General features: G+C 35.2%; 1 protein-coding gene and 1 long non-coding RNA gene across 5 annotated transcripts; one reads left to right on the top strand and one right to left on the bottom strand.

Moving 5' to 3' along the window:
* Positions 1-3733: 3733 nt before the first annotated feature.
* Positions 3734-9030, bottom strand: fne (ELAV like RNA binding protein found in neurons). Of its 4 annotated transcripts, none has more exons than XM_086835975.1 (6): positions 7589-9030; positions 6709-6753; positions 6377-6634; positions 6057-6300; positions 5450-5494; positions 3734-4710 (listed from the first exon to the last, which is right to left on the bottom strand). In XM_086835975.1, the coding sequence occupies exons 1-6, from the start codon at positions 7785-7787 to the stop codon at positions 4386-4388; spliced, it is 1116 nt and encodes a 371-aa protein (XP_086692101.1). In that variant the 5' UTR covers positions 7788-9030; the 3' UTR covers positions 3734-4385. The 4 variants fall into 4 exon arrangements, with proteins under 4 accessions (XP_086692101.1, XP_086692102.1, XP_020804969.1 ...); XM_086835976.1 differs by having other exon boundaries at positions 7598-9030; XM_020949310.2 differs by lacking the exon at positions 5450-5494.
* Positions 9031-10768: 1738 nt separating this feature from the next.
* LOC147643290 (uncharacterized) lies at positions 10769-11298 on the top strand. The gene is made up of 2 exons (XR_015272382.1): positions 10769-10893; positions 10972-11298. It is a non-coding gene; the product is annotated as an uncharacterized LOC147643290 (long non-coding RNA).
* Positions 11299-16550: the final 5252 nt, after the last annotated feature.

Genomic DNA, 16550 nt, shown 5'->3' with positions numbered 1-16550 from the left:
ATATATATCTATATATATATATATTTATATATATATATCTATATATATATATATCTATATATAGTTGGCTTATATATATATGTATATATATATATATATATAAGCCGTTATGCATATGATTTAAATATTCTTGCAAAGTTTTGTTTTTGTTTACTTAGTTACTTAGTTTGGTTTGGGCGCGTTCCGTCTGACAAAGCGGCTACGTATATTAGTTTTGTTGGTTTTTTAATTTGTCTCCTTATTGTTGCAGTTTTTAGTTTTATATTCTTTTAAACCTATTTGCTTGTTTTAAAAGCAAGTTATACAACACTTTTTTTTAAAGAAATTTTCTTGCTGCTGTCAACTGCTTGTAAAAAGTCTATCGACTGCTGTCACTGCTTGGAAGGAAGCAGGCCATCTTCCGGTGTGGCTTCAACTGCTTTCACTGCTTACCGTGTCCTTTGCCTTCAATATCTCGCTTTTGGCGTTTGTCTTTTCGTATTTTTGTTCATAATTTGCATTATTTTGTCGCATTTTGTCGATGCTTATAAACTAAATTGAAGTTTCATATATATATATATATATATATATATATATTCGCTAATTTGCATGCACTTTCGCCCTTGTCTTCAGCTTATATTGCTATCGATGAAATCGCCTTACGTGTCTAGATTTTAAGTGTATATCGATAAAAATGTTTGGAAGTTTATGTTTTTTTTTCGGTTTTTGGTTTTGGGGTGTAGCTTCGGGAGGCGTTGTTAATTCGCTTCGTTTTTCTCGCACTTTAGGCCCAAATTTTTCATTTTTTTTTTTTTTTTGGTGTTGCTCTGTTTATAGGGGCTATCCTGACCATATAAGTAGACATATATCTGCCTATATTTATATATACATACGTACATATATACCTATATGTACATATATATATATAAATATGTATTTGTTGTATTTAATTGTTAAATGCATTTCATGCGTAGTTGATGATTTTCATTGCTGGGTTGAGTTTTAGTTGTTTTTTATGTTTTTTTTTTTTTTTTTTGTTATATTGCACATTCATTTATGGAATAACCTCCTCTCGGATCTGAACTGATCGTTTAGATTTGATTATGGTGTGTGGGCTTTCAAAGTGTGTGTGTTGCTGTGCTGTGGATCGATATCTTTGTAAGTTTCTTATTTAATTCAGCTTGAACTCTATTCAAGGGCAACGAAAGACGTTACGAATATGCTTTGGGTAATACGGGTGATTCTCTTTGGGTATTTTTTTTTGTTTCGTATTTTTTTTTGCATATTTTTCTTAAATTGTGTTTTTTGTAAATTGTAAATTGTAAGTGGCGGAGCTTGTGTGATGGCACTTATGCGTGCCAGCTCCGTGAATGTGAATGTGACCGAGTCGCTGAGTTGCGATTTGTACAACTGCATTCGCCTCCCTCCGATCTTTACACATATATATATAAACATATATATATATATAGGTTAGATAGCATATGGGACCAAAACAGCCAACTCGCGCCACATTTTCATATTGCTTTTGTGAATGACGAGACACACATGCGCAGGCGCAGCTGCGCTGCGGCGTTTATTTTACGGATATTACTTGATTACGTGATTATACCATATACCATATTGAGTATTGAGTAGGTTAACTAGTCGCCAGGAAGTCGATTGAAACGAATCATTATCGAGTCAGCTATTGAATTGGCCTCAATACTGGGCCACTATCATTACTGCTTCACCTGCTTGCCACCGGAAACAGAAACTGCATGTTGCTGCTTCGGTTAATGCTGACTTGAGCTGGTGAAACTTCCGGTTCTATCGTTATTTCGCTGAAATTCGTTTCTAGGTAAATTTTAGGTATTTTTTTAATGTATTTCACATTTCACTTTGCTCATATTCATTTAATTTTTTCTTGTGATTCCGTAGTGGTTTCTTGATTCTCTTATACTTGTGTACTTGTATATATCGTTATACATACACATATGTATATATATATAATATATTTATATATATTTTAATAAATTTTACTATAAATCTTTGTTTAAAAAATTTTACATCATTTATATTTAAAAATTTGGTGTTTTCAATTTGCGCTCGCAACTCTCTCAACATTTAGCTTGAGTTTTTGACATTTTCTTCTTGTTTTCCCTAATCCAAAGTATTACTTTTGTTTATTGATTTTCTTGTTTTGTTATTTTATATATTTTTTTATAGTAGTATTTTTAGCCTTTTAGCCATGGTTGCCATGTAGATGTGGCCTGACCCCATAAGCACACTAAATTCGCCAACAAAAAGAAGGGGTTACGCTTTTAAAAAATATTCTTCGGCTTTCGTCAGTTAAACTACAGACACACACACATTGACTGTTAGTTAGTAGACGCTACTAAAATGATCTTGGGCATAAACTATAGAGTATTTAAATGGAAAATCGAATAAAAAAGGGCAACTAGGCTGCTCTCTTGGTTCGAGTTGATATACATAGTTCGTCTGGTTAGATATATGTATAGTTATATATATGCGTAAAACTTAGTTCAAACTTGGTTTGTATTCTCAAATATATCTTTTGTTGTATAAATGCGAGTGCTGTTGTTGTGTGTTCTGGGTGTGTTTGTGTGTTTGTGTGTTTGTTATGACTTTCAAGGCTGAAGTTCCCATAGTTTTTGCCATATTTTTGGATATATGTCTTTGATCCGATCCAATAATGCTTCACTTCAACTGTGCAAGCGCTTTGCCTGCAATATTGCCAATTTATCAGATGGTTGTGGCTATGGGTATGTGTGTGTGTGTGTGAGTGAGGGAAAAATAAGAAAACAAATTTTTGTGTTTTAGTTTTTTGTGTTTTTTTTTTCTTCTTTTTTTGCATAGTTTTTGGAATAAGTCACACATTTATTTAATAATAAATATATATTTTTAGTTGTAGTTATTACTGTCGTTTTTTGTCTTTTTTTGTGGTTTTACTTGGTTGCGTTTAATAAGTTATAATAATTATAAAAATGGAATAATAAGTAGGCATAATAATATATAATTTAATATAATATAATAAGTTTTCTTGGTTTTCGTGATTACTTTGGTTTGCACTTGACGAATACGAATGCGAATACGAATATTGAGTATACACTCATCCTCCCCCTCTTAGACGACGGAAAGAAGGATTAATAATTATGTATTTATGTTTAGGTGTTTAATAAAATGTATAATAAACTACATAAGTATGTGGATAATCTCTTTGTCTGCGAGTGTGAGCTTTGGTGCCATTGTTTCATTTGTTCTCTTGATCTTGTTGCGTTTTTTTGGAGGATGTATCGCGGCTTTAACATCGATTTTTCGCATCGCTTCGATTCGTCTTCGAGTGGCAATCAATGCGAATCGAATTAAATATAAGAGCTGAATACAAATTCGAGCACTAGAATTAATGTAAGGTAAGGTAATGGTAATGGTTAGGTCATCTTTGCAAAACGAACACAAAATACAATACAATACAATATATTTATGCATATTTATTATAATAAGTACTAAGGTAAGCTGAGAGAGAGAGATATTAATGTTTTGTAAATTGTTTGGGTTTAGCTTAAATCAATAGACATTAAATCATTTGGTTAGCTTCTTTAAATACTCTGTTTAATTGAATATAATGGAATTGAATTACATATTCATAAGTTAAAAAAAAACATAGTTACTATATATTGCGACTTAGATCATTTTCTTTTAATCTTTTCTCTTTCTATCTCGTTCTTCATCTTCTATCTCTTCATCTTCATTCATATTTTTGCGTTTTTTTGTTGTTTTAATTCATTCGTTTTTCGTTTTTTGTTTTGTTTTTGTTTTCAATATTCATTTCATTTTTGTCAATTTATAGACAGTTGTCTTGTTTCTTTTTTTTCTAAATTTGCCATTAGTTGCAGTTGTGTGTGTTTTTCTGGTTGCCTCATTTAAGCTTTGTTTTTGGTTTAGGTTTAAGTTAATAAAAATAAATTGTATAGGAAAACATAAATCAATTTTCACTAAGATTTCGTTAGAATTACAATCATAATAATTTCATTTAGCGCATAAAAATCTGGAAGGTCATTCAAATCGCTTGAGCAGAAGTTTATAAATATGCAGTGATTGTTTCATTTAAAGTTCACATATTATCAATTACCAATTAAGCGAATTACTCAAAAAGATAGAAATCGCTGCCTATTCAGGCGATTCAAAATCCCTGACCCCTGATCTTCAAATCCCGCTAACTCCTCCCACTCGTCGTTAATTAATGTGCAATTTTGACTACAACGCGTTTAGCAAATCAATCTCGTATCGTATCGTCTTTCGTTTCGTTTCGTTTCGTCGGTAGTAGAACTAGACTAGTGTCATCAAATCATACAGATCATGGAGTATTGTAGAGGTCGCTGAACCATCCTCCCGAATGGCGGTGGTGCCTAAGTGGTCTTGGTCTTGTTGGTCTTAAAGCTGACCTGAAGCACTCGGTTGCCCAGGGTGTAGCCGTTGAGGGACTGGATAGCCACTACGGCCTCATCGTAATTGGTCATGGTTACAAAGCCGAATCCCTTGCACTTGCTGGTCTGCAGATCACGGATCACCTTCACCGATTGCACGGCCCCGAAGGGACCGAATAGCTGCCACAGGACATTCTCTTCGGTTTCCGGTGCCAGGTTGTACACGAATATGCACCATCCGGATCCGGTCATTGCGTTTCCGGGCAGGATCGAATTGGCCAACAGATCCCCGGCCAGCGGTGAGTATCTATTGGGAAATGTATCAAAAGAATATAATTAATAAATCGTACTTGGGGCACTTTCTTTATTTACATCAATGTGATTTTTTAACGGGTACTCTCTTTCCCCATTTTAGGTAAGGTACAGTCCCCTCCTTTTTTATACTTATCTAGAGATGGTAAGCTTGATTATCTCTGGGGGTTTTATTTGTTTGTATTATTTATGAGGTACATGCTTAGTACACAGAAACAAAAAAACAAATGTCTTTCCTTTATTTAGAAATTAAAATGCATTTAGTATTTAATTTAATTGTTAAACAGATTGAAGGCAAGACAAACATATAATCGTGTTAATCAACAAACTAAGAATCGAAGGATAATAAATATAAAATATACATGAAATAATTTAAAATGGGGGAAGATTTAGGAGGATACTTTAAGGATACTTAAAAGAAATAAATAAATAAATTATACTAAATACATAACTCTCACATGCAAACAAAATCAACATTAAGCCAAATAGTTTTGGAAATACTAATTTAAGGAATTGAACTATACACAAATGTGAGTTATATGTTTAAACATTAACGATAGACACTTATATATATATATATATATATATATATATATATATATATATATTCTTCAGAATTCAGTCAAATTAAATATATGGTAAATGAATAAAACAACAGTTTGCATATATAATATATAATATGTTGTCAAAGAATATGGAGCGTGTCAAATAATTAAAGTTAAAGAAAAATTCACCTTCTTAGGCCCTTGTTAATCGCTAACATGGGACTCTTTCCAAAGCTAAAAATGATGACAAAATGTGTTTTTTGTTTGTTTTTTTGTTTTTCAAAAAAGAAGGACAAAAAAGAAGAGAACCAAAATATGGTTTGGATACAATTAAATACAATTAAATTAGTCAAAACAGAACAGCAAAGGATACGTACACATACCAACAGAATCAAAGTAGAAGATGAAGTTATATATTTCTTTTTAGTAAAATTAGTACTTATTATAAATACATATAAATACTGATTTAATTTTATTCACAAAGCAAGAGAACAAAAAGTTAAGAAAAATCCTGAGATATTGAAAATAAAATCGGACGACAAAGCGAGCAAGTATAAGCTCGTCAAAACCATAGCATACTTTCCTCCGCTCCAGCATCTTAGTGCTAGCGAGTGTCATAAATTTTCTTTTAATTATAATTTCTCTCATTAAATCAATTAAAATTTATTATTAAAATTCAAAGTAAGGTTCGACATTCTCAGACGGACATATAATTAGATATATTATCTACCTTATAGCTCGCACAACTTCTTATTTCTAAACATGAAAGGGTTAACCAAATTATATATAGACAAACCTTATGCGACCGGCGGAGGGTAGAGCTCCGGCCAGTCTCCTGGTGGCCGCCGCCGCCTGCGGAGTCAAGTAGGCGGTCAGGGGCGGGGCTATCTGGGCCTTGGCGCTATTGCTGGGATTATTAGCAAACTTCACAGTGATCGGCTCGGCATAGCCCTTGGGTGTCTTGCCATTCAACTCCTGGATGGCCCGCTCGGCCTCATTGCGCTGATCGAAGCGTATAAAGCCGACGCCCTTCGATAGACCTAATATAATATATATAAAATGTACACATTAAATAAGAAACAATTATATTAAATTATGTTAGTCTTTCAAGCTCACCAGAAATATTATCACAGAGTATACGAGATGTTATTATTTTGCCGAACGATGCAAACATCCCCTCCAAGTCTGGTTGTGATAGATTTTTCGGAAGACCCGATACATATAAATTAGCACCCTTAATAGATTCTGAGCTTGGACGGGCGTATGATACTTTAATAACCTTATTCTGCAAACGCAAACCGTTCAGGGTGTTCACAGCCTTCTCAGCATCCTCGGCCCGCACGTAGTTAACAAAGCCATAGCCCAGGCTCTGGCCTATATTAATTATTTATAATAATTAGTAATTAATTAATGGTTTTTCGGGGGGTGAATTGTGTGCTTACTCTTACCTTGCTGCAGTGCCGGATTGAGAGCCGTCAGCGATGCTGGTAAGACTGCAATAAAGGGATGAAAAAGAAATTTAGGTTATTAGTGAAGAAAGCAAACCTTGTTAATGATTTTGTATTGAATATCAAATAAATCTTGTGTGATATATTTAAAAATTAGGATCTACAGCGAGTGAAGAATTTAAAGTTTATATGCCCTTTAAGTTTGCAATTGAATTAAAAGATCGTATGGGAAATTGATCATAACTAATCTTAAAATATTCTCAATTTTTTCGACACATCACAATTTTTTAAATCTCATAACTAAGCCAAAAAAGCATTAAATTTAGAACCGAAAGCTGTACTGTGTTATTTTTTACAAGGGTAAAAAACTGCATACTCCATAAAAAATGTATTTTTTTTACAATTTTAGCGATGTAACCCCTTATAAATTTTCGAAAAAATTGCAAAAAAACAATTTTTCTTTCCTACATGCCTAGAAAGATTCGCCTGTTAATGCTGATCAAGAATATATATAGATTATTATTATAGATCGAAAATGACTCCTTCACTATGTTTTAAGCTTTTGACTAAAAGAATAATACTTTGGAATATTCCACTTAATATGATAAATCAAATATATATTATTATATTTTTAATATATGCTTGTTTTGAATAACAAAAAATATTGCATTTAATTGTAAAATATTGATAGTTTATGTATTTTTATCTATTGTACTTTTAATCATTATTAGAATTGAATTTATTATAGACTCTACAATTTTAAGGCTATGCAATGTTAAAATATCGATCAACTATGAAAACAGAAACATTAATATGGTACAGAAAGAAAAAATAGTAGTAGTGGCAGTAGTAACTAGGAATAAAATTGGTCAATATTTACCCAAATTACCTGAGACTTTATCACGCACCAGTTTGCAACTCTCGAGCTCACCGATGCTGGAGAAGAGCGATCGCATCTCCTCCTGCGTCATGGTTTGCGGCAGATAGTTGACAATCAAATTGGTGCGCGACTCATCATTGCTGCCGTCGACGGACCCATTGGCACTGCCATTCTTTACAATATCCATGGCGTTGGTCATCCTGATCTTGTCCTGTTCCTGCTCCTGCTCTTGCTCTTGCTGTTGCTGCTGCTGCTGCTGCTGCTCAGGGTCCTGGTCCTGGTCTTGGTCCTGGTCCTGGTCCTGCACTTGCGCCTGCTCCAGCTCCTGCTCCTGCTCCTGGTCCTGGTCCTGCGCCAGCTCTTGCTGCAGTTCCTGCTCCAGCTCCAGTTCCAGCTGCCGATCCAGCTCCTGGTCTAACTGCTGCTCCAGCTCCTGTACCGATCCTGGCTCTGGTTGTGGTCCTGACAGCTCCGTCGCGTCGGTTGGGTTGGGTTTTCTTTTGTATGTTTTTTTAGTATTTAATCTCACTGCTCGGTTGGTTACAAGGACCTGCTCCTTATCGTTTTTATATATTTTTAAATATTTTTTAATGAGGATCTAGTTGCTTTGCACAAGTCCCTTCGCGAATTCCTTTCTTAATTTTTGTTTATGTTGGGTTTTAGATCCACTACGATCGCGAAAAAATGTATTTGCTTTTTATTTAAGTTATAAGTTTAGATCGTTTTCTCTGGTCTAAAACGTTTAAAATTTAATTTATGCTTGAATTAGGATTTTTCTCTTTGATTTTATGTTTTTGTTTTTGTGTTTGTCTTCCTTTTTTGTTTTCTTTTTAGATAAAAGAGTAAATTTTGCTAAATGGGTGTTTCTTTTCTCGGAATGTTTAATGTTTCTTTGTTTTTAGTAAATCTTTATTGTGAGATTTATAGTTGTAGTTCTTGGGTTTTGTTTTTTTCTGTTTTCGTTTTCTTTATAATTTTTTTTATAAAATTGCAAAAATGCAAAAAGTTAGCAATAATTTTCTCCTTATTTATTTTATACTTTTACTAAATTTGCGATGGTTTTTGTTTTTGGTTGTTTACTTCTTTTAGTGGAACTTAGCTTTGGTTTTCCAATATACATTCATATATCGTATATATATATACATATACATATATATATATTGTTAGTTGAGTTATCCGTTAACCTCTTGTATATATACCGCTTGAATATGATTATTCGTTAATGTTTGTTTTAAATTAATAGTAGTTGGTTTTATTTGGTGGTGTTTGGTTTTTTGTTTGCTTCTCCTTCTTCTTAACTCCTTTACTCATTACCTCTTTCCTCGTCTTCGGTTTTCCTCTATTTCTTTGCAATTTTAAAAATCTCCCTCGTGTCCTCCAAGGATCCGTATCTTTTTCTGATAAATGATGGCTGTTCGATTGCTCGCTCTATTTCACTCAATCTGTAACGGAAAAGAGAAAAAATTATACTTCTTTTAAAATATATTATTAATTTATATTTAAATTATAAATTTGGACAAAATTTGTTCTCAGATTTTTGTGGATTTATCCTTTTAACATTGATTGAAAGCTACTAAAATAATAACTCCTTAATTACAATATTCTCAGCGTTATTTCATACTATAGAATTATCTGACAAATCGCACTTAAATCTAATTCAAAAGTGTAGTTCTATTTTTTAAATACGATACTTTTGAGCAAATCTATCGCTAGTAAGGATGTATTTTATCGACTAATCAACTAAATAGTGCTGACATATCGTTAACTTTGTCTATATCCAGGATTGTCACCTTATGGAGAACAAACTCTGATAAGCACCAAAGAAAAAATGCTTGATAAGCGCATTTTACACACGATTCGCTCCCCGGAGTAATGACGCCAGTCACCACCACAGTTGCTACAATTGAAACCTTCAGCAGCAAAAGGAGAAGCAGGAACAGGAACAGGAACAGGAACAGGAACAGGAGCAGGAGCACCCCTTAAACCCACACAGATACAAGGGTAAGTCAATGCCGAAAATCTGTTTATCAAACAACAATGGGATCCGGCTGTATTTTTTTGCTTAGCCTTTTTAAAAAATACATATGTATATATGCACACATATTCTCTCAATGTCGCCTAATGACTTGGAATTTAATTAAATAGCTGTACGACACAAAATCCCATGTGTAATAGCTTGATATATGATATGAATCGAAGGATGCTAACCCCGCATAAGCGACATTTAGTGCTGCTTCCTCAACCTCCCTCGGAATCGTTTGCTGCTAACAATGGAAATGCTGGAAATTGGCAAGGAAATCGGAGAAACCAAATCGCATTAAGCAAAACAAAAAGAATATACGTGTCAAATAGTAACTTATGTCTAGCTAAACAACAAAAGGGAAGGTTTTAAGAATAAAAGCAAACATTTGCGAAATTCTTATAACTTTTAAATGGTTATTTTAAATTTTTTAAAAGATTTTTCTGTAGAAATTGCTAGGTTTCTTCGTATATTTAAAAAGAAGGATACGAATTTTATACAAAAAGTTATTTTTACATTTAAAAAAATCATTTTTTGTTGACTTGGAATCTCCTATTCCAAGCTTGTGTTAATTTTTGAAATGCTTCTAATTGGAAATTCATTCGTTTAGGGGTTGCAAAAGGGCAAGAAGAGGACTTCCTAGATCCTGTGCCCTGTGTGTTGGTGTGTGAAAAGGACTGCATTGAAAATAGGGTAAAAACCTGACGCGAAAAACAAACAAACCGTCCGGTCCTGCCATAATGTCCTGTCCCATTCGGTCATTGAACCCTCCTGTATGTGTGTTTTGTGTTCCCGTTTGGGGTTTTTCCAGTTTTCCGCCCGTATCCCTGCCACATTTTCCCACTACGCTTGCCTTTTTGTGGCCTATGCCAGGATCATGGCAAGTCAAAGGCGGTCCTTGGTCCTTGGTCCTAGTCCCTACCCAACAGCTGTTCCTGCGTTCATTGAACCCAGTTGAAGGAAAAGGTGTCAGAAAAGTTCCAGTAAAGGCAAATGCACTTAGCAAAACCAGACATGAGACTTATTTGTAAACAATTTTTTTTTTTTTTTGCTAGAAAACTTAAAACTTAAAAAAGGCAAAGACTGACCTTATCTTGTATTTTTGGAAAAAGGACAAAAAAAATACTCAATTACAGTATTTAATATTTTGAAAAAAATTACTAAAGACACACTCTTAAACTTTTTGTTTTTGTCCAACTGTCAAAGAAAATTTTCTTTCCTCTACCAATTCTCGAACAAATCGTTTTAACTTTTAAATAAAAATAATTATTCTCCATTGTCAGCCGTAAGTTTGCTTAGTATTTAACTGAAATATGTACTCGTGTTGTACTTTATATTAATATTTTTATATTTGTAAGCACAGATGCAGACCATCAACGACCTGACCTCTAACCAGATGATGACCTCTTCCGCTCCATTGGAAATGTATGTTATTGTCGTAGAGGATAGTTTTGACGATTTAGAGGAGGAGGTCGAGGGAGTCGAGGTTCAGCCCGAAGAGGTGCAGCCCGAGGATGTGCAGCCCATCGTCGAGTAGACGTCCCTTCTAAGGAAATCCACTGATGCCTTCCACCTTTTCCACACATACAAAGCCATTTTTTTGTGGAAGAAAAAGATACACAAAAAATACTCATAAATACAAATACTTTATACTTTCCCTAATGAATCACTAAGGGATGCCTTAAAGAAACACAAACTGCTTTCTCTTTTCTTACTGTGTACCAAGGTAAGACCTGCTGGGCACAAAAGGTGCCGCAAAAGAAAAGGAAACGTTGTGAAATTGCAATGAGGTGGGGCAGTGCACGCCCGAAAGGCTGCAGGATCTGCGGCGGGGACATCCTTTTAATTGCACCAGCAACCCCCTTAAGCCCCAGGCCTCTCCCTTAACCCCCTGCTGCCTATGTATATATATATATATATATATGTGTGTGTGTCAAAAGACGAAGACGGCCAAAAGGAGAAGCGAGAAAAAATGTGTAATTGACACTCTTGCGCCGATATCTGTGACCTCATTTGCGAATGTGTGTCGTCGAGGTCCTTGAGGAGGGTCAGGATACGCGTGCATCTCAGGATATGAGGAGGTTCCCACTGGCACATACGGCAAATGCGTTTTTGTTTTCTTGTGTTTTGTATTTTTATTGGCATACCCATTGGGTGTTTTCCAATACCATTAAATTGCAAATGATTAAATTTTTACAACACTTTATTTCCTATTTGTAATACTAAAATATCGTCTTCCCTTATCTTCAGTTTTTTAGTTCTTAAACTTATCTGAACTGCATTATGAGGTTTGAAACACTTCATAGGGAAATAAACAAGCTTTCTTTGGTTTTAAAATAGTTTTGAGGTAACTTTGAACTATTCTTGGGCAGATTTTCTATATAGATATATCTAGATATAAGTAAACACCGCCTGCAAAGCTTATTCGCCATACAATTTATTCTATTCCTGAAATAGCTTGTGAGGGAGTCCTTGTAATTGCCAGCCAAAGGAAAAACAAATAAATGTCATGGAAATTTTATCGATTTACTTTCCGCCATTCGGCTTTTTTCTTGGTGTCCAAGTCAAAAATAAATAAATGTTGTACTTGAGGGGAGACAATGTGATAAGACCGATTAGATCATGGCATTACAACTTACGTGCGCTGGATACGGCTACGGATGCGGCTACGGAATCAAAAAATCGGTCGAGTAGTGGCACTGTTATACAGCGGAGGAAGGGATACGGGTACTTTATATATTATATAGATGTAGATGTGTAGATGTATATATTGATTGCACAAAAAGTAAACTTTCGCATCGACTCGCTAGCTGGCTCTCGCTCTCGCTTCTGCTTCTCCTGCTGCTGATTTTCCTTCTCTGTTGTTTGCTGTCCTGCTTGCACGCTCCTTTGTCTAAAAGGACCTCCCAACTATATATATATATATATATATATATATATATATATGTATAGATAGATATATATATACCCAAACTATATAGGATATAGAGGCGTATGGCTTATAGTCAGACACTCGTGGCACACACTTGAAAAAAATGCGAAAGAAAATGGGTTCCTTTGGGTTTTTTCTTTTGACTAGTGAGGAGGACTCAAGATTTGATTTGCCGACTTTTTCAATTGTTCTTCTAATATAAATCTATAAGAAAGATATTGCACGAAGTCGAGGTCGAAGACGAAGTCGAAGTCCCGGGAAATTGCACAGTTTATTGCTTTGTTGTTTTGGTTCCTAGCTTGTCAGTTAGTTCGTTAGTTTTTAAGTTTTTGCTAGTTTTGGGTAAAAAACCAACCGAGAACACAACGAAATTCGTAACTGAACATACATATATAGAAGTATATATACAACACAAAAGCCGGTGCAGAGGAGTAAAAAATTATAAATGAATGTTCTCGAACGAGAAACACAACCGAATGGAATCAAAACCGAACGAAAGCAACGAACGAACACGTACGACTGAATCGAGTGCGGCCGCACAATTCCAGGCCTTGGCCATATATCCTTCTTTTGCCGCGGCGGCAGCTATATCCTTGCATCCTTGTCGCCGGCTCCCCCCACAAAAGCGACGATGCGTGCAACAGAGATGGAGCGATCCGGCGAAACGAAAAAAAAAGAGCCGTGCCTAGCCGCTGTGCTCTGCCGTATCCAGAGCCACCCCTAATGTCCTGGCAAACACTATCTCCCTTTCTCGTTAGGTTCGCGGATATGACCATCTCGCTTCACCGCTAGTCCTTGCCGGTACACACCCTTTTTCTTTTGGAGAGCGAGAGCAAGAGCCGAGAGCAACCCACATAGAGAAAAGGCAGCGAGAGAGCCACACACACGGGCGGGGTGCAACGAAAACGTGGCAACGAGACGGAAGAGTCCTTGCACTACAAAAAAAAATTATTATTAAAGCCATATCCATTTAGTAATATTTTATACCAATTTTTCCAAGACTTTGTATGTATGTTCTCTAGACTCAAAGAAGGATTTATTATTATGAAAAATATAATTCCGAATATTTAAAATATCGATTATTTATTTCAAGACCACAAATATTTATCATAAGTATCCAAATTTCTTACAGTGTTCCTTGTTTGGTGGAGGCTGAAGGATAGGGCTAGAGAGCTTGACTCAATGTGAGTGATGCAAATTATATCAGGCTGAGATAATGGAGAAGGACTCGCTCTACCCCAAAAATTAGGCAATGTTTTTGTTTGTGTTCAGAGGAAACATGAACAAAAAATATATATATAATATAATATATTGAATTGATATTACAGCGATATTAGCCACCAAGAGTTTATTAAAAACTTTTATGAAGAAATAACAAACAGAGCCAACTTGTTAAAAACATAAACGGACGAGGCTTAGCCTTTCAGAAATCTAATTAATATCATTTTTATATGTATATATATTTAAAACTATATATAAAATTCATAAATAAAATATATATAAATATATAATATATATAGTTATAATAAAATAAACTGATAAAATATATATTTAATATTTCAGAAACTGTTTGACAACAATAATCATTTTAGACAGAATAGAAGAATATAGAAGAAATCCTTCCTATATATACTATATATGGATTCTAGGAAATCAGATGCAGACAGACCAACAAAAAATGGTCCCTCCTGCTGTGCTTTCTTTGCCCTTCCCCCATTTTTGTTTTGCTTTCTCTATCCACTCTTTTCATTTCTTTTTTGCATACAGAGAGAATGCGGGACGAAAGCTGGGTAGGGGAGAGAGCAAGGACTCTGTTTTGATTCAGGGGTTGAGGTGAGGCGGTAAAAAAAGAGAAGGAGCACCTTGCAGCAGAGGAATATTAATCAGGCAGGCACACACACACATACACTTGCCTCTCTCAGGAGAAACAGGATCCTTCACACACATAGGCACAAACACAGACAGACTCACGAACACTCACACAGCATCCGTGTTATAAATAATGAAATTTCAGCATTTCGCTTGACAACAGCAAAAAGGGGGTTGTGTCAAGGGGGGTTGCCCGGGGGGATGAGTGTCCTTTCTGGTGTCCTTTCGGGTGCTGCTGAATAGTGGGTGGTTGGGTGGCATTGGGTGGCCAAGGGCTGTGGGTGGTTCTCTCGAGTGGCAACCGTTTGCTTCCCTCCTTTTTTAAGGACTCTCTGTGTGTTTATGTGTACTTTTCATCCGTATTGCTTATTTTCTGAATTCTCTGAATTTCCTTCAACCTGCGTTCTTTTTCGCATTTTTTTATATGTTTTCCTTCGTTTCTTTTTTTTCATAGGCTCTTGAAGATAATTCTGTTTATCCTTTGACCCAATTCGCTTAATTTGATGTGAGTAGATGATGATGTTCCTCGTAATATTTCTCTTTTTGAGCCAGCCAGAGATAAACGGTTTCTGTGTTGAGTTGTGCAAAAATATATATAAGTAGGCGTGGCTGATCCTTGAGGAAAAAATAATCATCTTAAATAAGGGTCAACTTAATCTGACTTCAAACGAGAGATTGTTAATATTCGAAGGAATATATTTTGCTATATTAAATACTACTTTATTTATAAATTTTTAATTGAACTTTATACTATTTAAATTATTAATCTAAAAAAAGCAGACTAAGCCTCACAGAATCCTGCACCGTAAAACAGGCTGAGTTTCGCTCTTTTAAATTTAAATAAAATATTCTTCCCATATTTGTCAGGTATGTCCATGACTAAGGTTTTGATTTGAACATCCATTATATTTTTTTACGCTGCCTGCAACTCGTTTTCAAAACAAAGGAAAACGTTTTGGTCAACCCTTTGTTCGTTCGTTTTAAATAAAAAAAAATACACAATCGGCCATGTGTCTCAATTTTGGAAAAGCATTTTCCAATTCTAAAGTGTAGATGCATGTGTCAAAATGAAAAAAAAAAACTTTTGGACAGCCCCGAGACTAAAATCTGAACAACCCGTTCTCGCGGGGAAAACGGAAAACACCAAAAACAGGACCAAAACGAATCGATTTGCATTTTCCTGCTTTCCTCGACAAAAAAAAAACTAGAAAACAAAACAAAAAAGGGCACGATCCCACCACCGCAGGATCGAGCAGAATTATCCTTGCAGCTGCAGCGGATCGGGATCTTGAACTGCAATTTATGGCTTCGCGCGACTTATTGACATCATATTGTTTATGTGTTTTGCAGGGATTTTCCCTTAGTCTAGAATTTCGCACACGGAAAATATGTGTAATTGTGTGACAGGGGGGTGGAAAAAAATGCTCTCAAAGGAGAAAATGCATATGTGAACTTTTTAGTTATATACAAACTTTTATTCTAAACAATTAAATTAAAGTTTCTTTTGTAAAGAACACAGCATAGAAGCTATTATATTTGTTATTTGATGAATAGAAATCATTAGTGTAGAGTAGTTATCGAGAAATTCTTTGGAAATTCATTTAAAAAGCATTGTATAGTTCCTTTTCTATCTTGACTGCTGTAAGTCCATCCTCCTTGTACATCAATTCTTAAATCGAATAACAAAACTTGTAGAAATAAAAGCCTTTTCATTGAATGCTTTTCATCCAGTTGCAATTTCAAGTAATTGCAATATTGCAAATTGGCCTCAATTATCTGCGAGCCAATTAGTAACCATTTGTTCATGGCATCTAATAGGCAAAGGATTTATCCTCTCTCTCTCGGCAGAGGGCCTTTTCCTTTTCATCTGGACAGGAAAGCGAACCAGAGAATGGTGCAAATCGGAAATGGTAAATGGGTGCGAGTAGGTAGGTTGCCACGCCCCTGGGGCGCTGCACTTTGATTGCCATCAAATTAATTTGCACCCCGAATTGGCAACAAATGATCGGTATTGTCGAAGAGGTCAATGCACCCGACACCCGGCACCCTACACACACACACAAGACATACACTCAATTGGAATCCGAGATTGGGTTTGGAATATATCCAGGCAACTTCGAGAGGTCTCCAATTAGCCAGCA

The sequence above is a fragment of the Drosophila serrata genome, unplaced genomic scaffold, assembly GCF_035046125.1.
Source record: "Drosophila serrata isolate PLE 108 unplaced genomic scaffold, ASM3504612v1 contig_276, whole genome shotgun sequence".
NCBI classification, from domain to species: domain Eukaryota; kingdom Metazoa; phylum Arthropoda; class Insecta; order Diptera; family Drosophilidae; genus Drosophila; species Drosophila serrata.
This window is presented reverse-complemented; position numbering and strand designations above follow the sequence as displayed.

Coding starts and splice junctions, on each gene's coding strand:
- fne (XM_086835975.1), bottom strand. CDS start 7,787: ATGACCAACGCCATGGATATTGTAAAGAATGGCAGTGCCAATGGGTCC. Junction 6,635..6,708: donor CAATCCGGCACTGCAGCAAG/GTAAGAGTAAGC, acceptor TAATTAATATAG/GCCAGAGCCTGGGCTATGGC. Junction 5,495..6,056: donor CCCTCCGCCGGTCGCATAAG/GTTTGTCTATAT, acceptor CATCATTTTTAG/CTTTGGAAAGAGTCCCATGT.